General features: G+C 36.4%; 1 protein-coding gene across 3 annotated transcripts in view; it reads right to left on the reverse strand.

Annotated features, from left to right (window-relative positions):
• The window catches only part of MED14 (mediator complex subunit 14), a 72,036-nt gene that overhangs the window by 28,039 nt on the left and 16,170 nt on the right, over positions 1–27,827 (reverse strand). For 2 of the 3 annotated variants that reach the window (XM_045860530.1, XM_045860528.1), the window contains exons 4-16: positions 27,561–27,734; positions 26,805–26,934; positions 25,723–25,851; positions 25,319–25,426; positions 24,700–24,832; positions 23,796–23,955; positions 23,202–23,313; positions 16,032–16,157; positions 14,111–14,189; positions 8,335–8,494; positions 4,370–4,564; positions 3,852–3,986; positions 1,240–1,316 (exon numbers count right to left, since the gene is read on the reverse strand). In XM_045860530.1, coding sequence (XP_045716486.1) covers positions 1,240–1,316; positions 3,852–3,986; positions 4,370–4,564; positions 8,335–8,494; positions 14,111–14,189; positions 16,032–16,157; positions 23,202–23,313; positions 23,796–23,955; positions 24,700–24,832; positions 25,319–25,426; positions 25,723–25,851; positions 26,805–26,934; positions 27,561–27,734 — 1,718 coding nt within the window. The remainder of the gene's footprint in view (positions 1–1,239; positions 1,317–3,851; positions 3,987–4,369; positions 4,565–8,334; positions 8,495–14,110; positions 14,190–16,031; positions 16,158–23,201; positions 23,314–23,795; positions 23,956–24,699; positions 24,833–25,318; positions 25,427–25,722; positions 25,852–26,804; positions 26,935–27,560; positions 27,735–27,827) is intronic. The other variant, XM_045860529.1, reaches the window with a different exon arrangement.

Raw genomic sequence — 27,827 nt, forward strand, 5'->3', positions numbered from 1 at the left:
CCAATGGCTTCTTACTACCATTAGGCTAAAGTCTAAATTCCTTAAGGACACTTACAAAGCCCTGTAGGACCTGACCCCTTCTTGTTTACACATCTAGATTCACCTCTTCCAACCCCTGCTGTACTGAGCTTCTTTCAGATCCAGGAGGCTGAGCTCTCTTGCCTCCAAACCTTCACAAAAGCCGTGATCCCTTCTGGTTAGGACCACTCACTCCCACCCTGGCTCCCTTTCCTCTAAGTCTCAACTCTCCTATAGTCAGAGTACATACAATTGGCACTTCATCAGAGATACCTTTTCTGACTTCCAAACTAGCCCAGATCCCCCTGCTATGAGCCCAGAACATGCTGAAGGGCTCCATCAGAAGTCAACCATGACACACAGTCACACTCAGGAAACATCTGTTGAATCAATGAAAGAAGTGCAGAGGAAAGACAACCTAAAATACCAAATGGTGCTGGATCACCACTCAGCAAGTGAAAGATAATCCTGCCCCTGCCCTAACCAGTGTGGCTCCATTGGGTGTCATTCTGGAAAGCAAAAAGTCACCAGTTTGATCCCCAGTCAGGGCACATGCCTGAGTTGCAAGTTCGGTCCCAGGTCGGGGAGCATACAAAAGGTAACAGACCAATGCTTCTCTATCACATCAATGTTTTTCTCCTTCCCTTCCCCTCTCTCTAAATACTATGCAGCAGGAAGAAAAAAGGAACTCCTACCTTTCGTGACAGCGTGGGTAGAACTGGAGAATATTACGCTAAGTGAAATAAACCAGTGAGTGAAAGACAAATACCATATGATCTCACCTATAAGAGGAATCTAATGAACAAAATAAATGAGCAAAATAGAACCAGAGACATAAAAACACGGAACAGACTGACAGTGGCCAGAGGGGCAGGGGGTGGGGGATATTAGTAGAAAGGAGGGGAAAGGACTAGTCAAGAACATGTATGAATGACCCATGACCATGGATAATGGTGTGGGGATTGACTGTGGGAGTGGGGGGTAGGCTGGGCAGGGGAGGGCAAAGGAGGAAAAATTGGGACAACTGTAATAGAATAACAGTAAAAAGAAGTGAATCTAGTAAAGAGAGACACACACACATACAATCCTGTCCCAGACCTTAGTAAATCTGTGCATAAATCTGTGACATCCACAGGTTCTGAACTCTGCTTTATGTTGTCTCACGAGAGGAGCAGCTCTGGCACTATATGGCACTAAATGACACACATTACAGGGACTTACTTCAATAAGCGAATTGCATGGCTGAAGCTATCACCTTCCATTTGTACTCCTTGATGTGGAATCTCCAGATTGGACAACTTGAAAGAGAAAAACAGTTATATCATGTTACCAATTTTACAAAGGAAACTACCTTTTCTAAGTACTACTGCTTATTCTTGCAGCATCTGTTCTAGGGCCACTCTTTTCCAAAATTATAATATACTAGGCATGAGTATTGTCCACACCATTTGATTTTCTGGGAACTATATTAAGCCCAGTGAAACTTCAAAATGACCCAGAGCTTCTATTAAAAAATAACTCCATAGGTGGCAAAACTTCAAAATTCAGGAGACTGATTTAATTTTGTAGCAAGTCAAAAGTAATCTATAATCAATTCCAGTGGTTCCAAAGGACGCAACCTTAAAATAATGGTTTTCTTGTGTACTTCAATTATGTTTGAAACACTGAACAATAGTCATATCTCACTTCTAATCAGTTTTTAGTTCAGAACTTTTCTGGAATACATTTTAACAAACTATTTCCTGTGTGAAACCCAAAAAGAAAAGATTTCCAATTTATCCATTTACACAAATGAGGTACCTTTCCCCACTATAGGATTCAGAGAGTGAGTCAGAAAGATGAATGCAGGGATGAATTAAAAAGTGTGTTAAAAAGATGAATGCCTGAGACCATGTCAGTGGAATGGCAGGTTCTTTAGGTATGCCAGAAAGTTCATCTTATTTACCACAGAAATGCTTGCCTTTGGCAGTGTTTCCAAGGTCTTCTATGGCAGACTACTTATATCTACTTTCTTCCAGAAAGGATTTAAGCCAGCCCTAAGTATTTAACTGAACCCTGCTCTTTTGGCCTTGGAAGGGCAGAGGTTTAGAAAAAGAACTACTAACCAAATAGACAGTAGGGGTTCAGATTCAAAAGGAAGCAAAGTGCAGGAGAGCTCAAAAATGTTGTCTCTATTCTATGGATCAGAGAAATAAACATCCCTGGTAAGACTAGATTTAGTTATTCACATCTCGGTATCACTTGCTTTAGGAAGAAAATGTACTTGCTTTTGTCTTTAACGTATCTTTTCCATTGAGAGAAGAAAAAGTAGGTAAGTTTTTAAGAGTCTGAATTCAAAAGAGTTTTATAGAATGTTCTCACATGTCTTATGTGTGCAACAGGTATAGGAGCACAAACAAGGGGGACAGAGAGGACATATGTCTATAGGTATTAGTCTATGTGGCACTGCAGATACAAGTTTCTGCAATTTCTAGCCTGTGGGTAGGGGAAGAGAGACCATGCAGAAAGAGAAGAAATAATTGCATCACACTGTCCCCGGGCACCAGGTAGCCTCTTTGCTACTGCAAAGGTAATACTGAATGACATTCATACAGTCATGGCCCTACGAAAAAGCCCAAGAACACAGTCAAGCTGATAGGAAGCATGGGCACAGTCTGTACAGTTTAGGAGCCATGGCCAATACCCAGACAGGGACATTCATCAAGCTCATAGCTCTAGGAGCTGGAATACTGAGGACCGAAGTAGCTTTTTTAGGTTCCCGTTTCTGGGCTTGGATTTCTCTGGGCTACTGATGCTCTTCACAATGACACACTTGATCCCACACCTTCAGATCCCAAAACCCTATAAAGCAGAGGTCAGCTCATAGCCAAATCCAGCCCACTGCTGTTTTTTTTTTTTTAAATAAAAGTGTTATTTGAACATAGCCACACTCATTGGTTTGAATATCAACTATGGCTGGTTCATACTACACAACAGATTTGAGTAGTTGTGGTATGAGACCATATGACCCACACACATAAAATATTTATTTGGCCTTTTACATAAAAGGTTTGCCGATCCGTGCTCTAAAGCGTGAAAAGTGTTTTCTAAAAGTCTCCCCTAGACTATCATCATCAACTTAACTGAAATAATCTACTTCCATATTTTCAGATATCTTAATTTGCAGAGGGAAGGAGCCTTACAATAAGTAAAATTTTAAACTAGAGCAAAATAATTAAGGTTTTAGTATATCATTTTTAAGGACTGACAAATCCTATCTAAAGACCTTTTTGAAAAATACAGGTTCCGCCTGTTACCTCCCCCTTTTCTTACAGGTTTGGAGATCATGCTGGATTATCACAACTATATACTATTGAAAAACACTAATTCTGCCTAAATCTATTGCTTCTTCCATGTGACAACAGTAAATTCAGTTTAATATCCTTTCTGACCTGCTTCTCAGAAAGAAGCCCAATTTTATTAGTGTATAAGCAATATGTATGGCTTCACCAACTCAAAACTAAGCCACCCTTTATCAACTGATCGTGTCTAGCAGTTAAATAATGCAGGATACTAATTTTCAAAAGTTATCAGATTTTAAATTTTAACTGGAAATAATTTACTTTTAATTTCCATAAACAGCAGAAGGCCACAATTTTGAAGCAGGGAGATAAAATAATTTAAGTCGTTTTACCTGTACACCATGAGACGCTATGACTTCAAGCCTACCCCTCCCAAAATGAACAAAATGACAATCATTCAGATTGTCCTAATGGAATCCATGTGGCTTTAGCAAAACATTTAAAAAATTACCCTTTCATTTACAGAGTACCCAAAATTGTTCTAAAAATTACCTCCACTCGAAGTCCTACAAATGGCATATTTGTATCACACACAGCAACAAAATGAGCTAGAATTTTATTGAAGGCACGTATTTCTCCTGTTCGTTTGGTTTTCTTAGGTTCTACTGGACATGAATCATCAGACGACTAGAATTTAAGTAAAGAGCACAGTAAAAAAGTACATGTGATGCAATTAGTTAAGGCAATTACTATTATAACAAAGCTCAAGGTTAACAAAAAATTTTATTCATTTAATGAATATTTATGGAGCAAATATTGGCCTAAACAAGAGAAACTTAGTAGTAAATATTGTGTATTTAACAAGCTCTCTTGTGGGAAAGGGTATATAATTAATTATTAATTAAAAGAGAAGCATTTTCAAGAAAATGTACATAATTTTTATTTAAACATTATTGCTGCCCAGTATCTTAAAGACTGGATCTTATTCTGTTCCATATGAAAAACAATGTAAGAATACAACAAAAGTAATACATACAAATTCTTTGCTCATTTCCACATATGATCAATACCTTGCGCTTAGTACTGGCTCTAGGCTGTTTCCCGATTTTTGTACGTAAAATCAATTCCTGGATGTTGTCCTTGAACTGCTGCAGCACGAGGGCCATGACAGGGCTGTCTTCCCGTTCCGCAACACTCACAGACATGAAGTAGTACTTGTATGTCAGCTGTGTGGGTTTATTGGGAACCTCTAACATCTCTACAACCTAAAAAGACCCAAGTCAGAAAAGAGACTCAGAAATAATAGGTGTGGGATGTTTTCCTCCTTCTATCAACTAGGGGTCAAAATTATAAATCTAATATTGATGTCTTTTTTCTTCAAACAAGGACAAATCAATTGTGATGTCAAAAAAAGCATTCCTAGTAAACATACAATTTATTTCCTGAAAAATAAATCAGAGTAAAGGAGAATAATAATAGTAAAAGCAACCATAAAGTACAGCAAATGGGACATTGAGACTATTTGCATTAGGTGTTCTTAATATTCATACCTTAGCTTATAAACAGAAAAAATTTTATGCTGTAGTGGGTCTGCTAGACTGTTCTAAAATGTTATCTATTTTAAATTGCCCTGCTGTCTCCCTTAACCATTAAATCATCCTAAGAATTCCACTATTATGGTAGAGAAAAATGACAACACTCTCTATTACTTGGAATTATATAAAAACAAACCCTAATTTTTCGACTGAAAAATGTAGTCACTGTGAGGATAAGAACAAAATCTAATACTGATAGAGTGGTTACTATGCACTGTCCTAACTACTTGACAGGTGTTAACATATTTAACCCTCCTAAATAACTCTGTGAAGTAGAATTATCTTCATTTTTCTGATAAGGAAACTGGGGCACAAAAAGTTAGGTTACTTGCCCAAGGTCTCAGAGCTAAGAAGTGATGGATTCATGCTTTGACCCCAGAAGCTGGGCTCCAGAGACCTTGCTCTCACCCACTATACCAGCTTACTATTTTCAAGGTCTACCTGAAATTTAAGAAAAATCCCCTAAATACTTAGTAAGAGAAATAAAAGCCATTAGGCAAGACTCTTGACCAACACACTTTCCTGTCTCTCTTCCTACACCTCTCTTTTCCCTTCCCACCCTCCTTCCTACATACTCTCTTCAGAAAATGTTTGCCCAACACCTAAGCATCACAGTGATACACCTGACGAAATGGAAGAATTAAAAGTAAAATGGACACTTCACCAAAGATACATGGATAGCAAGTAAGCTCATGAAAAGATATTCATCATCATCTGTTACGAGGGCAACAGAAATTAAGACTACAATAAAACACCATTATATACCAGAATGGCTAATTTACAAAAAATTATAATACTAAGTGCTAACAAGGATGTGTTGCTGGCAGAAATGCAGAATAGTCCTGCCACAGAAAAGTTTAGCATTTTCTTATAAAGCTAATCATGCATGTAACCAGATGACCTAACAATCCCAATTCTAGTTACTTATCCAAAAGAAATCAAAATTTAGCCCTGGCTGGTGTGGCTCAGTGGATCGAGCACTGACCTGCAAACCAAAGTATTGCCAGTTTGATTCCCAGTCTAGGGCACATGCCTGGGTTACAGGCCAGGTCCCCAGTAGGGGGTACACAAGAGGCAACCACATATTGATGTTTCTCTCCCTCTCTTTCTCCCTTCCCTTCTCTAAATATAAATAAAATCTTTTAAAAAAAGAAACAAAAATTTAAGTTCACAAAAAACCTATTAGCAAATACTTATAGCACTTTTACTGATAATTGCCCCAAACTGTAAACAACTCAGATGTCTTTCAACTGGAGACTGGTTAAACGAACTATGGCACATCTATACCATGGAATAAAAGGAGTGGACTATTATACATACAATAATATGGTCAAGGTCAAAGGCATCATAGCAAGTGAAAGAAACTAAACTGAAAAATAAAACTAGAGAGACAGAAAATAGGTCAGTGGTCATTAATTGAGAGTGTGGGGATGGGGTTTGATTACAGAGGGGCAGCAGGAGGGAATTTTGGAGAAGGAGGATGATGGCTCTGTTCAGTGTCATGCTGAGATGGAAGTTACAAAACTATGCATTTATTAAAACTCAAGACACAAAAAAGTAAATTTTACTATATGTAAATTATATCTTAGTAAATCTGAGAAAAGTATGGCAGAAAGACATTTAAAGGCGGCAAAACTTTCCTCAGTTCTTAATGTATATGATAGTAGTTTTTCCACTTTTGTGAATTATGTCCTCTGTGAGAAATATGAAGGCTGAAGAGTAACATGTATTTAATTTTGGTCTAAACTATGTTATACAAACTATTGCTTTATAATAAAATCACTGGTCATTGAAACTAAAGCCTGGCTTTTTGTTGATACTGAATAAGGTCAGAAAATAATAAGTTACAACCATTTTATTTTGCACAAGGGAGGATCCCCCCCGCCAAAAAAAACCCCAGAATTTATTTATTTAAAAATTGTTTATTTTTTCTTACATGTTTAAACTCCAGTCACCTTCCATGTACTCTCCATTTGATGGAATACATCTATCCAGATGTTTTTCCACTGCTCAAAATAGTTTTTGAACTGTTTTGATGCCTTTTAGTGCTTCTGCCATTTTTTTGTTTCATCTCTTCCACATCAACAAAACATCCGGGGAAAGAAAAAAGTCACTGGGAGTAGGGCATGGGGCTGGGGGAGGGTCATGCTGCTTTTGGTCAAAAACTGCTGAACACTCAGAATGGTGTGGGCAGGTGCTCTCGTAAATCACTCATCATGAAATGGGCAAATGCACTAAAAGCATCTTCAAAAAAAAATTCACTGGAGCCAAACACAACCTCTCACAACAATTCCCACTGGTACACTGACACAGATGGGTTCTTAGAACACTCACTTATTGAGGGAAGCCTATACTACAAGGGGCCTGCCCTCCAGAAGATAATTCTGATTTTTGTGGGTCCCCCCTTGTATATGGCTGAGTGTAAGAGGTAACGTGTGTGTTCACAGGTTTGACTATTGTGTGTATTCCACGTATCATTTCAAATATCAACCAAGCAGATAGCCGAGAATTGAAATAATAATCCTTTGTCACTTGTCAAATCTAGTTCCACAGCTGGTGTTTTAAAATTCAGAAAATAGATGAAATTCACATCAATGAGATTTATCAGTTTACATTAATAACACTAACTTAAGATATGTCAGATTACACAGGGTACTTTTTAAAGCTATCTTTTTAAAGCAGAGCTCAAAAGCTTTAAAATAAGTCATTCCCACTATCTTCAACCAACAATCCTGAATTATCTTTTTCAAACACCTTAGATTATTATCCACGAGTATCTACTTGGTGTACAGAGAAACTTCTATAAGCAGGGACATGTATTTAGGGTGAGTTCATATTTCAAGTTTTTGCAAATTTTAACCAATTCAAAGATCTCAAAGAAACTAACTGGAAAATACCTAGAAAGAGTGAAAAAGCAGTAAGAAAGGATCTTGGTATGCACTAAAGGTACATGCAATCAATAAAGTGGGTATATATGCCTTCAATCAATTAAGGATGAAAAAATAAAGTTCCTTCAGCGAGTCCGTATTTTAAAGCCTGCATTATGCAAGTTAACATTTAATTAAAAACACCCAAATTTATCTGACATCAAAACATCTCCAAACCTCCACAGTAGTTATTTTCAAAAATTTTCTTCTTATACAAAGATAATGCCTCGTCCCAAGCAGAAACGAGGTTTCACTATAGGAGAGATCCTAGGGTGAGGAACTGGAGCATATCTTATATTCCCCAAACCTGCCTGATCACTACGTAATTTCTTAGAGACATAATTTTCCTCCCTCTCCCACCTCTACCACCGTTCTCTCCTCTCCTGAGTCAAGAATCACTATACAAAAGTTAGCTATCCACTAAGATACATTTGCAAATTAAACAATAAATCATTTAAGATACTGACAGAATTACTGAACTTGATCACCCAAATCACACCTTGGCATACTTACAATATAGCATTGTGGAAGACGAGTAAGTTTAATGAACAGCTTATGCTTAGAAAGTTTTCCAATAGGATGAGTTGAGTAATTGGACAGCTGCAATGTATCAGTGCTTATTGTAGGCAGATGTTTTATAGACTGTTTGCAACGCTGTTGTCCAAGCCAAAACCTTAATTTAAAAAAGACAGACCACATCATAAAATCATAGAATTTTCTGATTGATTGCATGCTACTGATTTATAAATAGATCATTGAAGACTACTAAAAAGATAATTAATTTGAAGTTTAATTGAACTAGTAAAAAGAACACATGACCATAATGGTGAATCATTTTTCCACTTTTGCACTGGTTTGTTAGTTCTAGTTTTAAGGAGTTAAACTGCAATATGAATGATTTGGATTAGTTATAAGGTGGAATTAACTAGCATTAAGAAAGAGACACTATATTAGTTTATTATAGATGACAGATTTCCTATGGTTTATAAGACAGTGCAAACTAATCTCAACATCCTTTATAAAATGCCCGAAGTGTTTATAAAACAAACAGAACAATAAATAAGTATAAAAGTATCTCATTTTTTTTCTGGTATTATTGGAAATACATAGTCCCAGTTTTTGTATTGTGTATGTCATGGGTATACCTATCAGGTGCCAGTTAAGTATTAACTACCTTCTTTCCCTCTTCTCAGCTATGCCACCAGATTTCACTTTGATGTTTTTTATACTATTCCTTTTAGTGCTAGGATACCACATAATATGTGAAAAAAGGAATATGTGTAAAATAGAGTTTATAAACTCTCACTGATCCACAATGATGTAACTATAGAAAATAAGAATACTGAATTTAGAAACTTTTCATAGCTACATAATAATGCCACACATTCAAGCTCATATCAGTAGGCTTGTCTTGCTGAACAGGGTATAGTCCAATTCGGTTGCCGTTGCCTTTGTGTGGTGAGGTGCATGTGGCACAAACTGTACTAGTTGTGCAGTAAAACCATGTTACATTAAAGTATAAAATCCGGAAACCATTTCTTTTCACTGAAAAACTTTAACTATAACCTCACAGGACCAATTGCTAGAACTGGCTACTAACAAAGGAATAAAGATAAATTTTGAAAATATACTGCCCCAGCCGGTGTGGCTCAGTGGACTGAGCATTGGCCTGGGAACCAAAAGGTCACCAGTTCAATTCCCAGTCAAGGCACATGTTTGGGTTGTAGGCCATGTCCCCAATAGGGGGTGCATGAGCAATAGGGGGTACGCGAGAGGCAACCACACATTGATGTTTCTCTCCCTCTCTCTTTCTCCCTCCTTTCCCCTCTACAAATAAAATAAATAAAAAACCTTTAAGAAAATATACCAATAGCTGCTTCATTGCAGGTAAAAGTTGAATGTCCTGAACTTGCTAAAATTGCTTTCGAATCTCTACTTCCAGTCCCATCAACATACCTTTGTGGGACTGGTATCTCTACTATGTATGTTATTCAAAGAATAACAGAGAAGAATAACCTAGAAACAATTAAGATATGCATGATCTCCTATAATGAGCATTATCATCAACCCAACTTAGATTAGATAAATTAACAAACAAGAAATGGGCTTACTTGTCACAATAAAAATTCTAAATACAAGATATCATAAATAGCCCTGGCCAGGTAGCTAACTTGGTTAGAGCATCGTCCTGATACACTAAGGTTGCAGGTCCGACCCCCCAGTCAGGGCACATACAAGAATCAACCAATGAATGCATAAGTAAGTGGAGCAACAAATGGATATTTCATTCTTGCTTTCTCTCCCTCCCCTCTTCCTCTCTCTCAAATCAATAAATTTTAAAAAGGTATCATAAATACAATGTAAGTATAAATTATAAAGACAAGAATTCTTTTCAAAGTGTATATGAAATTGCTATTTTACTTTTTAATTTTTTGTTTTGTCATGACTCTTTGGAACAAAAAATTTGAGCATTAACAGTAAATTTCCTGGCTGTGGCATAGTGCATGCAAGGGGCCACCACCCAGACCACCCGGCTGGCTGCAGGCAGGAAAATGATCAATTTCAGTTAGAAATTAGTGAAAATCTTCAGTTAGAAAATGGCTTGAGAGCCCATGAATGTCAGGGAGAGAATACTTCACTCTCACTCTATATAGATTAAGAGACTTCTGGCTAAGATGTAGGTATAGGTAAACACACTTTGCCTCCATGCAAAACTACAGCAAAAATTACAACAAAACTCTAAAATGAACATGACCCAGATTTGTCAGAAAATCGAGCTGTATGGAAGTCCAACAACCAAGGATTTAAAGAAGCCACGTTCATCCAGACAGGTACCTTAGCTACAGTAGGCCATGCTACTAAGACAGAAAGTCAAAGCAGCTCTACCTAATACACAGAAACAAACACCAGGAAGCTGCTGAATTGAGGAGACAAAGAAATATGGCCCAAAGAACAGAACAAAACTGCAGGAAAATAACTAAATGAAATGGAGATAAGCAATCTATCAGATGCAGAGTTCAAAACACTGGTTATCAGGATGCTAAAAGAATTCATTGGGTACTGCAACACCATAAAAAAGAGCCAGGCAGAAATGAAGGTTGCACTGAGCATAATAAAGAAAAATCCACAGGGAACTAACAGTGGAGGGGATGAAGCTGAGAGTCAAAAGAACAATTTGGAACATAAGGAAGAAAAAAAGCATTCAAGTCCAGGAAGCACAGAGAATCTTAAACAAGTTGAACCCCAAAAAACCACACCAAGACACATAATGAAAATGCCAAAGGTTAGAGATATGGACAGAATCTTAAAAGCAGCAAGAGAAAAGCAGAGTGTTACCTTCAAAGGAGTTTCCATAAGACTGTCAGATGATTTCTCAAAAGATACTTTGCAGGGTAGAAGAGACTAGCAAGAAGTATTCAGAGTGATGAAAGCAAGGACCTATACCCAAGAAGACTTTGCTGGATGATATACAGCAAAGCTATTATTTAGAATGGAAGGGTAGACAAGCTATCATTTAGAATGCAAAGTGCTCCCCAGACAAGGTAAAGCTAAAGGACTTTATCATCACCAAGCCATTATTATATGAAATGTTAAAGAGAACTATATAAGAAAAAGATCAAAACTATGAAAATTAAAATGGCAACAAATGCACAACTATCAATAACTGAATCTAAAAAAGAAACTAAGCAAACAACCAGAACAGGAACAGAATCATAGATATAGAGATCATTTGGAGGGTTATAGCTGGGAGGGGGAGAATTGGGGAAAAGGTGCAGGGATTAAGAAGTACAAATTGGAGGTACAAAATAGGGGGATGTTAAGAATAGTATAGGAAATGGAATAGGCAAAGGACTTACATGCATGACCCATGGACATAAACTAAGGAAGGGAATTGCTGGAGGTAATGGGGGTACCGGGTGGAGGGAGGCAAAGGGGCAAAAATTGGAACCACTGTAACAGCAAAATCAGTAAAATATATTTAATAAAAGTCAATTTTCTATATTAATTGTCAATACATGTACTTTTAATGAAAAACATGCATAGATTTAAAATTATCTTTTTTCTTGTAGTATCCATTATGATTATGTTTATTGAAATGTAATTTTGTCTGTTAACTCTAATAATAAAAAATTGGGGCTTATATTTTATACATTTCTCCATTTGTTTTTTCTGAAGTTTGTCTTCATTGCATATTATTAAAAAAAGTAATCATATGAACAGATGCTCAATATCATTAGCCACTAGGGAAATGTAAATTAAAACCACCCTCATCATACTCACTAGGATGGCCATAGGCAAAGACAGTAATAAGTGTTAGCAAGAATGTAGAGAAATGAAAACCCTCAAACACTGCTGATGCAACTGCAAAGTGGCACAACTACTTGGGAAACTAGTTTGGCAGTTTCTTTAAAAAGTTAAACATAAATTTACTGTATGACCCAGTAATCACACTCATAGTAGAATGAAAATGTTAGTCCACACATAGATCTGTATGTGAATATTCACAGAAACATTATTTACAATAGCCAGTAAGTGGAAACGAACCCAAATGTTCATCAATTGATAAATGGATAAACAAAATGTGGTCTACCTATACATTGAAGTATTATTCAGTCATACAAAGGAATGAAGTACTGCTCTGGCTGGTGAGGCTCAATAGATTGAATACAGGTCTGCGAACCAAAGGGTCACCAATTCAATTCTCAATTCCCAGTAGGGGGCGCACAAGAGGCAACCACACATTGATGGTTTTCTCTTTCTTCCTCCCTCTCCCCTCTCTAAAAATAAATATATTTTTTTAAATCTTAAAAAAAAGGAATGAAGTACTGAGATATGTACATGCTCCAACATGAATTCTGAAACATTATGCTAAGTTAAAAAAGAAGCCAGTCACAAATGATCACATAATTTATGATTTCATTTATATGAAATGTCCAGAAAAGGTAAATCTATAGAAACAGAAAATAGATTCATGCCTGAAGCTGAGGCTGGGAATAGGGATTAACAGTAAATTAGTACCTTTTTGAGGCGATGAAAATGTTCTAAAACTGGGTTGTGTTTATGGCTGCAAAACTCATTCAATTTACTACAAGTCATGGAATTATACACTTAAAACGGGTAAATTTTATGCTAGGTAAATAATACTTGAATAGTTATTTCAAAAAGTTAATATCCCATGATAAATTTGTGGTAAACTGGTTATTCATCAAAGATCATTTGAGAAGCACTAAAATAACTGACAACCATGGGACCTTTCTTATAAATAAATTATGTGAGCTTAAGGTTTTTGGGGCTTAGCTTTCTGGTTTTAGGTTATATTTCTGCTAGCTGAAAGTGCCAGATAAACAACCTCAAGGTATGCAAGATGTGAATTAATCATTTAAGTATTTAAACCTTGCTTGTTGAGCCAAAATGCACAACAAATGATGCCAATCCACAAAAATTTTAGAAATTGTTATCCAGAGTAATGACTATCATTTTTCAGATACAGATAAACTAAACAGCTGTCCAAAAGGCTCATGTAATATTATCTATCTATTGACATTTAAAATCATGTCCTGTTAATGAAAAAAATGACTTGATGATATCAAAATCTTCAAATATTTACAAAACTAAAACTTGCCAAAGGAGAAGGGGTAGGCTAAAAGATCACAAAATTAATAGATCCCACCCCTTCTCCATTTGCCAGATTTAATTTTAATCTCTAAAATTTATTTTTATCACTTGGAATTTTGTTCTGTTAATTTTAAAAGAGGGTTTGTTAAGAGTTGCTGTAAGGTACCTTTGTGCACTAGAGTGGTAATAAAACCAATCTCATAATTATCTCTAGCTCAATTTTCAATTTATTTAGTTTCACAATATGAAGCATTCAAAGGATTTTGAGACAAAATGAATGACACTATTAGAGAAGCAGAAATGATAATTTTCAAAGTGCCAGCTGGTAGAGTCATACCTTGAAGATTGTCCTGAATAAGAACAAATAAGACACTATTGCAGAGAAGACTAGATACAGTAAAATTCATTTTGTAGAGTACTTAGAGAGTACTTGTACAAGAGAAAATGTGGCAAGGAACGAAAGTTGAGTGTCATGCCCTTCATACCTGTATTTGCTCTAGAGGGGAATTTAATACGAAGCACTCCCATCCTGGACCTATTCCAAGAGAATTTAGATTTAAGTACCAAAAGGTGCTCAAGTTTCAAGTCATAAACATTAAAAGTGATCAAGAGAAAATATATCTTGTCAAAATAAGTTTCCATTTTTAGTCTTGAGCTAAATAAATAAACTTACTTAAGTTGTTGAATCCAGGGAATGATCCGTTTTATATCCTCATTCACAGACTTCTCCATGTCATCCAAAGTGGCCTGGTCTATAAAATAAAGTATTTCATTAATTAATTGCTGACACATGACACAAAATACCTAGGTAGCCCAAAACTTAAATGAAATTATTGTTTTAGGTAAATAGTAGTGTTATTTTTGAGTCAGGAAAAAACTAAACTGAATGTGTCATTAGGCATAAATTAATCTAATTTGTATTCCCTCTTTAACATTTAGGGAGAGTTATAGTTTAGACAAGTAATTAATGGCAAATGTACAATTGCAGGAAGAATAAGTAATATATGAATTAATTCCTTGCCTATATTTTAATTCCCAGAACTCTTAGTCTACTCAAAATTTTTAACTTGTATGTATTCAAAACTCATAGTATTACTAGAATTAAAAACTTAAAAGTTATAAAAATGATAAAACTCCATAATATTTATTTATTTATTTATTTATTTATTTAATACAGATGGTCTCTGGCATAAGCAAGTAGTGTTGTCTGAAGATTAGCATGCTAAATGTCACTTAGAATTTTTAATGACACTAGAAAATGCTAATAAGAGAATGTTGAACAAAAAGCAAAGTATAAAATGATTTGAAATAAAGAAAAGATAGAAAAGGAGCACTGCTATGGATTAGACTGCATTATTCATATGTTGAAGCCCTAACTCCTAATGTGATGGTATTTAGAGGGAGGGCCTTAGGGAGATGATTAGGTTTAGACAAGGCCACAGTTAGGGGCTTCATGATGGGATCAGTGCCCTTATGAAAAAAGCCCAAGTTTGCTCACTCTCGAGTGCTCTCTCTCTTCCTGCCATGTGACCACACATGAGAAGGCTGACATCTACAAGCCAAGAAGAGGGCCCTGACCGTAAGGGGACCATGCTGGCAATCTGCTTTCAAACTTCCAACCTCCAGAACTGAAAGAGTAAATTTCTGTTGTTTAAGCCACCCATTCTGGTTCTTTGTTATAAAAGTCTGAGATGAAAATAACAATGATGGCCAAGAGTAACTATTTTTTGCTTCTTCTCTCATTTTTATATGTCTAGGTTTTTCACTTGAGTATGTACTGTGTTAATAATCAAGAAAACAGTTAAAGTTTTAAGGAACAAACATCAACGGCCAGTTGGTATGAACCATAGTTAAAAGGCAATTCATAAATTTATCAGTTATCATTTAGCCATCATAAATGTGATATGATTCAAAGTAATGTGGCCAGTTTTCCATGAGAAATTCACGGAACAGTATTTCTATCCATGTAACTAGAAAACCTTTTATTTTCATCAATCTATCTAGCTTAATACAAATTTCAAATGGCAAATGTGCTATTACAGTCACATGGCAAATGTGCTATTAACAACATGAAACCACTAAGTTCCTACTATTTCATCATTTCAGAACAACTCACTAATAGAACATGTAAGAAATCAAACTTTAATTTCTATTGTATTTAATCCAGAAAAAAAGTCTTTTCCTCCAGGATTCTGTACCCCAAGTTATCGTAGACATTTACACGGTCATTAAATATGTTCTTCAGCCATGAATGACATGAGAATTCCTTTTCACCATCTCCATGTCACCCAATTATTAGTGGTAAAACAGTTCATCTAAAAAACATCAGCCATCAAAACTATTAGTTTTACATGAGAGAAAGAACATGAATGTACTTCGTACTGGGAAGTTTACCTTCTGGTACAAAAAAATCCAAACTAGAGTTAAAATGGGCCCCAAGGAACAGAAGATATCAGTGAGTTATTCCTTCTGTATCTACTCTCTATACTTGCTTATGCCACTCTTCTCAATATCTAATGGCAGAAAATTCTAATTTTGCTTCTGTTAAAAACATTTTTCCTTACACTGAATGACTGTATTATTTAGTAACGTACCAAGTCCATAAAGCATCAATTGGAACATTCCAGAATGCAAATCTACATAAATGTGTAGACACTCCGAATTATCGCAGGGCTCCAAGATGGGAACAACAAGAGCTGGAAGTGCAGTCTCTATGGAAGCTGAACAGTTAAAAATTAAAAATTATATTTCTTAGTAGTTCTAAAAAAAAGTATTTCTCAGTGAGTAGAAACAAACCAACTATTCAACAATCCTGACAGAAGAAAAACATGATTTTTGCAAAACTGGAATAGTACTATTAAGTCAATTAGTAACTCAAAAGAGTGTAATCTTCAAGGTAACTTGAAACAAACATGCCTGTCTCAAATGCTATAGCAAAAAAATTTTAAGATGCCTTAAAAAAGGTTAATACAGCTCGTGAAATTTAACTTCATTAGTGAGGCAGGTTCTAGTTTTACTTTCACTCAGTAATTACCAGTAAGTTAATTTTTAAGGATTTTCTTTCTAATATAGTGGGAAGAAAATCACTTGTTTGGTAAATCCAATAAGTTTCATCTATGGCCTAAATATTCTCAATGCCATTCTTCATAAAGAAAGGTTTTCTAGAAATTAAGACCCATGTGTTAAAAAAAATGCTTGAGAACTATTAAACATTAATGATTATATAGGAAATTTTTTTCCATTATTTATATAACTCATTTTCAAGTTACAGAAAAATAAGACATAGGCAACTATTATGCACAAATTCCCAAAGCTGCCAATATTCTTATTCTAGAATTTCACAGTATTTTTACCAGGCCCAATTAACTTTTCCCTTAATCCCATAGGTAGGCATAACAAAGTAAGGAGCAGAGCAATGAAAGTACACCAGGTGCTGATCAGGTTGAAGTGTTATAAAAGGAATATGCTCTTTTGGTTACCACATTTCTCTAAAGCTACAGCACAGAAGAAAGGCAGGCAGTGAGAAGAGCGGTAATGGAGTTCCCGCCTTTCACCAGATGTGACTTCTCTGTGCTACTTGATTAAACAAGGACAGTAATATCTTGCTGTCCATGCCATGGATCCTTAGGAGGAAGAAATAACAAGTTTGTAAGGGTGATTTAAAAAGTAAAGTGCTTAACAATATACATTATCTAGACTCCTTTATGACTCAAAGACATACCAAAACCTCTTACTATGATTTTGCAATAATTAAAATATGTGAGGATACCACTGGCACTATCTATACAAATTATCAAATTTATAAAGCAAAAACAGAAAATTGAAGGAGACATAGTTAGTTAGATGAAAACAAACTGCTTGAAAGTATATCTGATATATATTTGTATACAAATGTTTAACATGCAGATCCAGCAGAACTGTCACCTAAAAACAAACAAAATAGAACAAAAAACAGAAAAAGGCACAAACAGGAATTGCTTTTACAGTATTTTACAATTCAGAGCAGTGTGACAAATTAGTTCATGTTTCGCTGAATTGACTGTTAGTATAATAAAAAGTACTTACAGATTTGAAGCACTGTTCCTGATTTTTAAAACTGATCTGTACTGTTATAATTCCTAACAGGATAGAAATGTATTCCTTAAAGCAAAACATTTTTAAAGTGTAGCAATGAAGTAAAACTAGTTCTGACAATTAGGATAACAATTATAATTTCAATCTAATTATAAAAATTGAGCATTCTTGAAAAGGTAGGGCATCAAAGTAGAACATACACCACAGTCCAAAAGATAGAAAATACTTTGATGTATATATCTGAACATATTTTATCACCACCAATGTCCATAAAATAAAATATATAAGGCCCTAAGCATTTAAAAGCAACCGGTGTTATGGTATCCAAAAATGGAGAAACTTGTGAATAAAGTATAGAAGGGAGAATTAAAAGCTATGCAAGATGACAGGACTGTACACTACTTTTTCCTGCAGCAGGAGATATACATATCTCCTCTTTTATTTCTCCCTACCTATTTATTGAGGACAACATGAAGAATGCACCAATAGACAGTAATATAAAGTGTGAAGACCGAAGACAAGCCATTAGGTACAATTAGGAATGGCTATGTGTAGTTCAGTTTCTGAACTGACTTCAATTCCCCAATTTCAGTGCTGACAGAGCACAACCCAAGGAGAGCCCCCCATCTTTCAAGAGTCAGGCAATGTTGCAAATGGGGCCACATGACAAGTCCCCTTTAGTGCCTTTCACTGCCTTTCTCCAGAGCCTTTTTTCCACCCTTAAGAAACCACATCCCCTGGCTTGCATGGCTCAGCAGATTCCGCACCAGGACTGCAAAGCAGGGGGTCGCAGGTTCGATTCCCAAGCGGGGCATGTGCCTGGGTTGTGGGCTGGGTCCCCGGTGGGGGCTGTGTGACAGGCAACCACACACTGATATTTCTTTCTGTCTATTTCTCCCTCCCTTCCCCTCTCTCTAAAAATAAATAAATAAAATCTTAAAAAAAAAAAAAGCAACCACATACTGCCATCTAGGCTATACAAAATCCACTGTCTGTACATTCTCCTAGCCATCCCTTGAAATGTTCCATTTGGGGCATTCCGGTGAGGAGCTGGAAGAAAAGCCAGGGGACAAAGGGTAACTGTATTAAGGGATTATAAGAACAGCCCCTGGTCCCAGTAAAGGATCTGATTAAAGCATGCTTTCCCGAGACTTCCGGCCAAGATGGAGGCATAGGTGGACGCACTGTACCTCCATGCACAACCAAGAGTGGAACAACAACAACTTAGAGGCAGAATAACACCCAGAACTGATAGAGAATTTATCTGAATGGAAGTCGGACAGCCAAGAAGTTGAAACAGACCGTTCATCCAGACCGGTAGGAAGGGCAGAGAGGAGCAGCTGGGTGTGGGGCGTGGAGAACAGGGATAACTGGGTGCATAAGGCAACTGGGAGCAAGTAAGGCATCTGGGGCGCGCAAGATAGCAGTGGATGGACCCTGAGTATGCAAGTGGCAGCTGAACCCTGCTGTGAGGCAGCGATGTGGAACAGGGCAGAGCACCCAACCCAGGATCCCAGGGAAGGGACTGAGGTCCCACAGAGAATGGAGCTACTGCCATTGTTCCCTCTCAGCCTGCCCCCACATACAATGTCACAATCTAGCGACTGGGGTGCCCAGTCCTGGTGAACACCGAAGGCTCCGCCCCTCACCGTAACGGGAGCGACCAGACCAAAAAAAAAAAGAGAAAGAGAGAGAGATGGCTCAAATAGAAGAACAAATCAGTGCCCCAGAACTCATCCTTTTGAGCAACCAAGAAATAGCCAATCTATCAGATGCACAGTTCAAAACACTAGTGATCAGGAAGCTCACAGAATTGGTTGATTTTGGACACAAATTAGATGAAAAAATGCTGGGTACCATGAAAGAAATGAAGGAAAATGCACAGGGAAACAATAGTGATGGGAAGGAAACTGGGACTCAAAACAATAGAGGGGACCAGAAGGAAGAAAGAAACAACCAAACAGGAAAGAACGGAGAAATAAGAATTCAAAAAAATGAGAAGCTTAGGAACCTCCAGGACATCTTTAAATGTTCCAACATCTGAATTATAGGGGTACCAGAAGGGGAAGAGGAAAAGCAACAGATTGAAAATGTATTTGAACAAATAATAAAGGAGAACTTCCCCACTCTGGCAAAGGAAATAGACTTCCAAGAAATCCAGGAAGCACAGAGAGCCCCAAAGAAGTTGGACCCAAGAAGAAACACACCAAGACACATCATAATTACATTAGCCAAGGTAAAAATGAAGGAGAGAATCCTAGAAGCAGCAAGAGATAAGGGGACAGTAACCTACAAAGGAGTTCCCATCAGACTGTCAGCTGATTTCTCAAAAGAGACCTTACAAGCAAGAAGGGGCTAGAAAGAAGTATTCCAAGTCATAAAAGACAAGGACCTATATCCCAGATTGCTCTATCCAGCAAAGCTTTCATTTAGAATGGAAGGGCAGATAAAGTGCTTCTCAGATAAGGTCAAGTTAAAGGAGTTCACCGTCACCAAGCCCTTATTTTATGAAATGTTAAAGGGACTTATCTAAGAAAAGAAGATTAAAAAAAAACATGTATAATAAAAGGACAGCAAACTCACAATTATGAACAACCACACCTAAAGCAAAACCAAAAGAAACTAAGCAAACTACTAGAACAGGAACAGAACCACAGAAAGGGAGATCACATGGAGGGTTAGCAACAGGGGAGTGGGAGGAGGAGAGAGGGGGAAAAGGTACAGAGAATAAGTAGCATAGATGGTAGGTAGAAAATAGACAGGGGGAGGGTAAGAATAGTATGAGAAATGTAGAAGCTAAAGAACTTATGACACATGGACATGAACTAAAGGGGGGAAGTGGGTGGGAGAGGGTATACAGGGTGGAGGGGACTGAAGAGGGGAAATGGGACAACTGTAATAGCATAATCAATAAAATATATTTTTAAAAATAATAAAAATAAATAAATAAATAGAGCGGTAAATAAAACATGAGTGCTGGATTGGGGGGGGGGAGCATGTTTTCCCATCACAAAAGGGATCAATTAAGACTACATGAAGAGTCTAAATGCATACACATGAACTTTAAAAACAAGTTAAAGCTTATGCCCTATAATGGTGGGTCAGATGACTTTTCCTACAGCTGTCCTCATTTCCAGAACTGAGAGGCCCAATTCTACATGCCAGCACTTCCCCCCCACTCCAAAACATAGCTTCCAGAGCACCTTTCCCTAACACTGAGGCCTCTACAGACACCTAGGGCTGGCAAACCACTACAGTAACACACTTCTACTAGTTAGAGTTCTAGGAAAAACCTGGACATCCTCTAATTACAGATGAGGAGACTGGGGTCCAAAGAGTGTGATTTATTCACTTGAGCACACAGTTGAACTCAGATCTTTTGGCTACTCAAGTAGTGACATCTCTACAAAATGCTGCTGAAGAAAAATCTTCACAACTTATGAACAACACACAAAACTTCCTATGTAAACATATGCTTCAAGTCTGTTTTTCAAAGTAATTTAAATATCCTCAGGGCAATTATACTGAGTATTTTTAATCAAGCCTTGATTACAGATGATAAGAAAACCAGGGTCTATCACAAGATCACAAAACACTCTTTTCTGCAATCCCAATAAATGAAATTTTAGAATTTCTGTATTTTGAAAAACTAGAAATTAGAAAAATTAAGATTGCAAAAATAATTTACAAGTTTTTGTAAAGAACAAAAAAGGGGCATTTCAACAAGGGTGCCCAGACAATTAAATAGGGGACAATTTGTCTTTTTAATCAAAGTTACTGGAACAGTACATATCCTTATACAAAAGAATGTGGTTGGACCCTTATCTCACACCAAACATAAACATTAACTAAAGGGAATGTGAACGTAAGAACTAAAACTATAAAGCTCTTAGAAGAAAGCACAGGCACACATGTTCATGACCTTTGGTTAAGTAATGGATTCTTTAGATATGACACTAAAAGTACAAGCAACAAAAAGAAAAAAAGACAATTTAATTTGACATTGTCAAAATTAAAAACTTGTGTTACAAACGGATACCATAAAGTAAAAAAACTCACAGAATGAAAGAATTCTTACAAATCATGATATATGAAAAGGTACTTACATAAAGAACTGTTATAATTCAATAATAAAAAGATAACTAATCTAGCCCTAACCAGTGGGGCTCACTTGGTTGGGCACTGTCCTGCAAAGCAAAACGTTACCAGTTTGAGGCTGCGGGCCTGGTCCTCAGTAGGGGGCGCATGAGAGGCAACCACACATTGATGTTTCCCTGTTTTTCTCACTCCCCTTCCCCTCTGTCTAAAAATAAATAAAATCAAATAAAATCTTTAAGAAAAACCCAACACCTAAGAAATCTAATGTTAAACCTTGATGAAGCTACTGGACATATACCCTCAAATTGCCCTGGCTGGTGTGGCACAGTGGATTGGACACCAGCCTGCAAACCAAAAGGTCACTGGTTCGACTCCCAGTCAGGGTGCACGCCTGTGTTGCAGGCCAGGACCCTGGTTGCCTCTCAGCCGAGTGCTATTTCTCTCTCACAGTTTCCCTCCCTCTTCTTCTCCCTCTCTTCCCCTCTCTCTACAAATAAATAAAATATTTTTAAATAAATAAATTCTTTTTTAAAAACCCAATACCTAAGAAATCTAATGTTAAACCTTGATGAAGCTACTAGACATGTACCCTCAAAATAGATTTAGCCACTACATTCACCAGATGTCTGACATACCCTGTATTTCTTTAAGGCCCACATTTGCATTTTTAAGTTAAGCTGCCCTTCCTCTTAGTCTTTAGCTTTTTCACCTATATTCTTTCACCAGCTTGGAAATCTTGTATTCTAAATATAAATTCATTTTCCTGACTTTGTCTTTTCTTTAGGCAGTGTTTTTATCTACTTCATCAAAGGAGCTTTAATCCACTGTGACTAGTCCATACTTAAGAAGCTGCTTTTTAAGTATAATGGATTGAGGTGGGCTGTGATAATGAAAGGCAGTGTCTTTGCTTCTAGCACTAGTAAGACTTCGTGTTTATATGGCACTTCACTTACATCATCTCACTTAAAGGGCATTCACTATGGGAATGAGGTAATCAAGGCCAAGAACAACTGGGGTAGGGATATTAGTAAATACGTGCATTATAATACCGCGAAACTATATTCCTAATGGAAGTGCTTACTTTCTAAGTGACTGTCCACCAAACTCTGAATCTACTAGGTAAATAGAAGATTTTTCACTATATGTGTACATCTGTATTTATTTTGAACCCTGTTAATGTATTAACAATTCAAAATAATGTTTTAAAAGACAAAGCATATATTCTGCTTCAAAAAGGCACATTTTATAATTATATCATAAAAATCTGCAAGGCTGCCTTAACCATAGAAGAAAAACCAGAAGCAGCAAGATTCATATTAAAATGTTTAAACAGCTTCCATTTCAATAGGAAAAAAAAAGAGTTTTAAGGAGGATCAGTATGTAGACATTTCAAAATAAGGCCACATTAAATAAAAAGAAAATAAGGCAAAGTTAGGACAAGCTTGGTGGATCATAAGTTAAAATGCAAAAATGCCCTGTCTCCATAACAAAACCAGTATATCAGGAAAGAACTCATTCAGACAGACCCTTCGGAAAATGAAAGTGAATACAAGTTCAAACAAAAGAAACAAATGCCTATTTAAAGAACCTACAGTTTTCATTGGCATTGAAGCCTCTAAGAATAGCCTTCAGCTCTTGGAGCTTCTGATGAGCTCGTGCACGGACGCTGTCAATCAGGAGTTTTTCTATTGATAAGTGATCAATCTGCATAGACAAGAATAACAGAATTGTATGTGTAATTTAAACCTTTTTACTTTAAAAGCCTCAGTAGATTATTGAGCTTCAAGATATTTCCTTTTAGAATCACACTGATTGAGTGCAAACAAACTTAAAAAAATAAACATGGTATTGGTGTTTATGGTATGAAGACTCGAGATAACATTTTAGCAAGTACAGATCAAGATACAGTATGTATCAGTTATTATAAAGATTAAATGACTAAACTTAAAAATAAAACAATGATCTAATTTAAATTTTAAAATATGGAAGAATATTTTTAAAACTGTTATAGATTATCAGATTTTTAACAAATAACCAGTGCAGCAGCATAACAATCATTTAAAACAAGTTTTGCAAAAGATTCTAGGAACAATTAGGTATTTTAAAGAATATGTACTAAAAGTTTAACTATAAATGATAAGTTATATTACATTCATTTCATTAAATCAATATTAAAATATACTGACATCATCTACCTTCATGGCTCTTTCTACTAATTTGGAATCAGAAACTGGCAGAGGAGGATCATGAAAAATCTGCAAAGGTTTAGAGACATCATTCTCATCTATTTTAATTGTAACTTTGTGAACAGATGCCATCCCTGTTTTTCTCCCAAGGACCTGTTGACTAAAGAGAAAAAAAGAAACATACAATCTTTTTCAACACAGACTGTTAACTTTTGGGTTGAAATAGAGGCAATCTATTGTGTGCCTTAGCCAGAATCTAGAACATGGCAGACCCTCACTGTTTGTGGAGGGAATACATTGATATTGGGAAGAGGGCTAGTCTGTAATCAAACAGTATTTGATTTACTGCATTAAAAAAACCCCACAGAATTTAAAATTAAAACATGCAAACAAAAATCCAAAACAAAACAACCTATATTCTAAATGGTATCTATTCATCTCTGATTGCTCTATAGAAAATGGGACTCAAGCAAAGTTTAAACAGGGAATTAAGCACTATGAACAGCCTGATAACTAATTTTTCCCAAAACCCTCCTCCCAAAAGATATCAAAAAGGTGCAATTCAAAATGTAAAACTGTGATAAGCAAGCATGTTTTTTAAAAAACGATATCTAACAATGTAAGTTTTTTAGCAATCTGGTATTAGCCCAGAGTAATCTAACTTTTTTAGAATAAGTCTTAAAACAAGCAGATAGAGTCTACATATTTAAAACGCCACATTCTAAGAAAGGTGTCAATTTTGGATGTCTTGTGAAGTTTGTATGCTACCACGGGACCTTACTATACAAAATCATGTTGTTAGAGGCACACAGCTATCAGCATATAGTAAATCAGATATATAAGAGAAAAAGAGAAACAGTATTTACAGTCATAGCATGAATCCACCAGAATCAACTTTACTTACTTCCAAACTGAGAGGGAGAGGCACTTTCCAGGATGATACCTTTCTACCTGCACAAGGTCTCCCCACCGCTCTCGGATTAACATTAGAGTTTGGGAATGTAGCACTTCTAACTGAAGTGATAAGCAGAAAGAATCTGATGGATCATCTTGTTAAGCAAATATAATATACATTACTACAACAGCCAATCAAGTATAAGCAAACTTCATTTAATAAAAGTTTTATTCCCAAAAGCTGGTTATGAAAGACATTTCTGGAATTGTATTTCTTCAGTGACTCATCCTAAAAAGTGATATAATTTGTGGCATAATCTTAGAAAAAGATATATTTAATGTTGATCTAATTATAAACAAACCACAAGGTCCAAGTTGCCCCTTAATTCATCATAGTTTATAGAGTATATGGGTAGACCAAATAGTACTACTTTTTTCTCCAAATAGTACTATTTCTAATTCATCATTTTTTTTTACCCACAAAGTGAACAGTAAAATTTAAAACTTGGTTTATTATAGATCTATCACTATTCTTCCCATTGACTAGTCCCCCAGCCCCATTTCTACCAAAAGAAGGGGAAGGGGAGAGTTTAAGCTACAACAGTTCAAGACTAGAGGCAGAAGGATACGTAGGCAATTGTACATGTCCTGAAGAGGTTTCTCATCAGCAAATAGCCTTGACTGCACCAGCTGATGGATAAAGTCGATTTGCATGCTATGAACCAAGGCTCGCCCATCTTCCATTAGCAGAAGACAAGACAGTGGTTAATCAGAAAAGCATACAGATCATGTCACAGTACCAACTAACAATGAATTTTTTAAAAAGAATTGAAACTATCTAGGAAAACTAAAGAATATTATAAACACTAAAATCTCTAAGGTCAGTCGGTAGTTATGATTATCATAAAATCTACTTCAAATTACATGATAAATTGCTAAACACATTTATTAGTCTGTAAAAAATGTTCAATGATATAAAAACACCAAACATTTAAATCAATACTTAGGATTTAAAACCATATTTGTGATTTACCTCCTGTTTCCTTATCCTCTACTAGAATTTCTAGCTTGAGAAGACGCCATGGAACATCAGGATCATCTCCCATTACAGTCAAGGTGGCTTCAAATTCTCCTTCAACTCGAAACTTCACCCGACCATTTGCTTTTAGAAAAAGAAAAGAAATCTACTTTATTAAAAAAAATAAATAAATAAGCAGCTTTTCGCCCTGACTGCTGTGGCTCAGTTGGCTGGAGCGTTGGTCCCTAGACCAAAAGGTCAGAAGTTTGATTCCTGGTCAGGGAATAAGCCTAGGTTGTAGGTTCCATCCTCTGTCAGGACGCATGAGAGAGGCAACTGAATGATGTTTCTCTTTCAAATCAATGTTTCTCTCCCTCTCTCTCTTTTTCCCTTCCCCTGTCTAAGATCAATAAGCATGTCCTTGGGTGAGGATTTTTTTTTTTTTAAGATTTTGCTAACACAGAACTGTCAGTCTTGCTTATAAGAAATTTTAAGTAGGTTGAATGTTTTTTCATTAAGTGTTCAAATAGTTCAGTGGTTTCTGCATAAGCAGTAGCCAGGTTCCAGATCATTGAGAAACCAAAGGCAGCCCCCAGATGTTATGGCTTAGTTGGTTGGGTGTTACCCCACAAAACAAAGGCCACCAGTTCAATTCCCAGTCAGGGCACATGCCTGGGTTGCAGGTTTGGTCCCAGGTCAGGGTACATATGAGAGGCAACCAATGGATGTTTCTCATATCAATGTTTCTCTCCCTCTGTTTCTCCCTCCCTTCCCCTCTCTCTACAGTAAAAAGAAAGAAACCAAAGGCAACTCTTCTAACTTCAATGAACAATATTTTCTTGAGGCTCAACCCTGAGACTTAGCTCTTCTGCAGCCCCAGGTGACCTCAATCACTCACACCCACTCGCCAGCTTCAAATACCAGCACTGTATTTCCAGGTAATAAAGAGAAATACTAGGGCTGACAAGCGACAGATTCAAACACAACTAGAATTGTAGGTCAAAACTTCATAATGATATTTCTTTGAATAAAACCCCAAAGCTTTTAAAATATTCTAACAAATCAACTGTTAAAAAAAATAACCTTCAAGTACATACCAACTGTAAGATTTGCTAACTGAGGAGGAAGGTCTGTGGTTACAAGGCGATGTCTGAGAATCTGGTTCAACTGGTGAAGTGTGGCTTGTTTCTCAATTTTGGTAATTGGGTCTGGAGGAATAATTTTATCCTTCAAAAGAATTTAAGTGATTTTAAAATAACATACAAAGAGGCATAATTTTTAGCTGCACCTGTCTTAACACAGTATTTTCTTACTTTACTCAGGAGACTATCAACACTCATTCCTGCAGTCTACATCAATAATAGTGACCTTTACTATCATGCATTAGAGTGCCAAATGATTCCAACAGTCACACAACATGATCTTTATGCTCTACTTATGAAACCAACTTAATGTCACTAGATGACTTCCACCACTTCTTACAAGTATAAAATACAATAGTACCAAGGCAGTAAAACTACCACACAATAAATCTAAATACACTTTCCAAAAGCAACTAACATGCAGTACTTTCATATTTGAAATAGATCTAAGTTACATCTACACATCTGTTTATCATCACCAAAAAAAAAAAAAACAACAAACCCCACACATTTTGATACCTACTCACATTCTGACCCCAACTGATTTTAAAAAAATATATACAATTTTAGTTACAGAGGAAAAAACAAACTACACAAAATATTTGTTTTAAAAATATAAAAGTTTTTGCTGGTCTACTTACTAATATAGTAGATCCAGTGCCAAAGCCTTCAACTTTTAAGATGAGGGTAGGTGGGGGAGAATGTACTTACCCTAATGCAGGTTGGCAGCCGTGGGTAAGACCCAGTAGTCAGTACATCAATGGCATATGGGATGGCAAAACTAGGCAGGCGTGCATGAACCAGAGCATCTCTAGCTAACGAAGCAAGGCGATCAGCAGTGTCCACAAACAGGATGGCTTGTTGATCTAAAAAGCTCGAGATCATCTTTAAAGCAAAGGGTAAATGTATTAAATAAGTTTCCTTGAAAACTAGCTACTTTTCACTTCAAATATCATTGATTCATTTCAAAGTAAATTT

The sequence above is a fragment of the Phyllostomus hastatus genome, unplaced genomic scaffold, assembly GCF_019186645.2.
Source record: "Phyllostomus hastatus isolate PE091 unplaced genomic scaffold, TTU_PhHast_1.1 phas_scaffold_200, whole genome shotgun sequence".
Taxonomy (NCBI): Eukaryota; Metazoa; Chordata; class Mammalia; order Chiroptera; family Phyllostomidae; genus Phyllostomus; species Phyllostomus hastatus.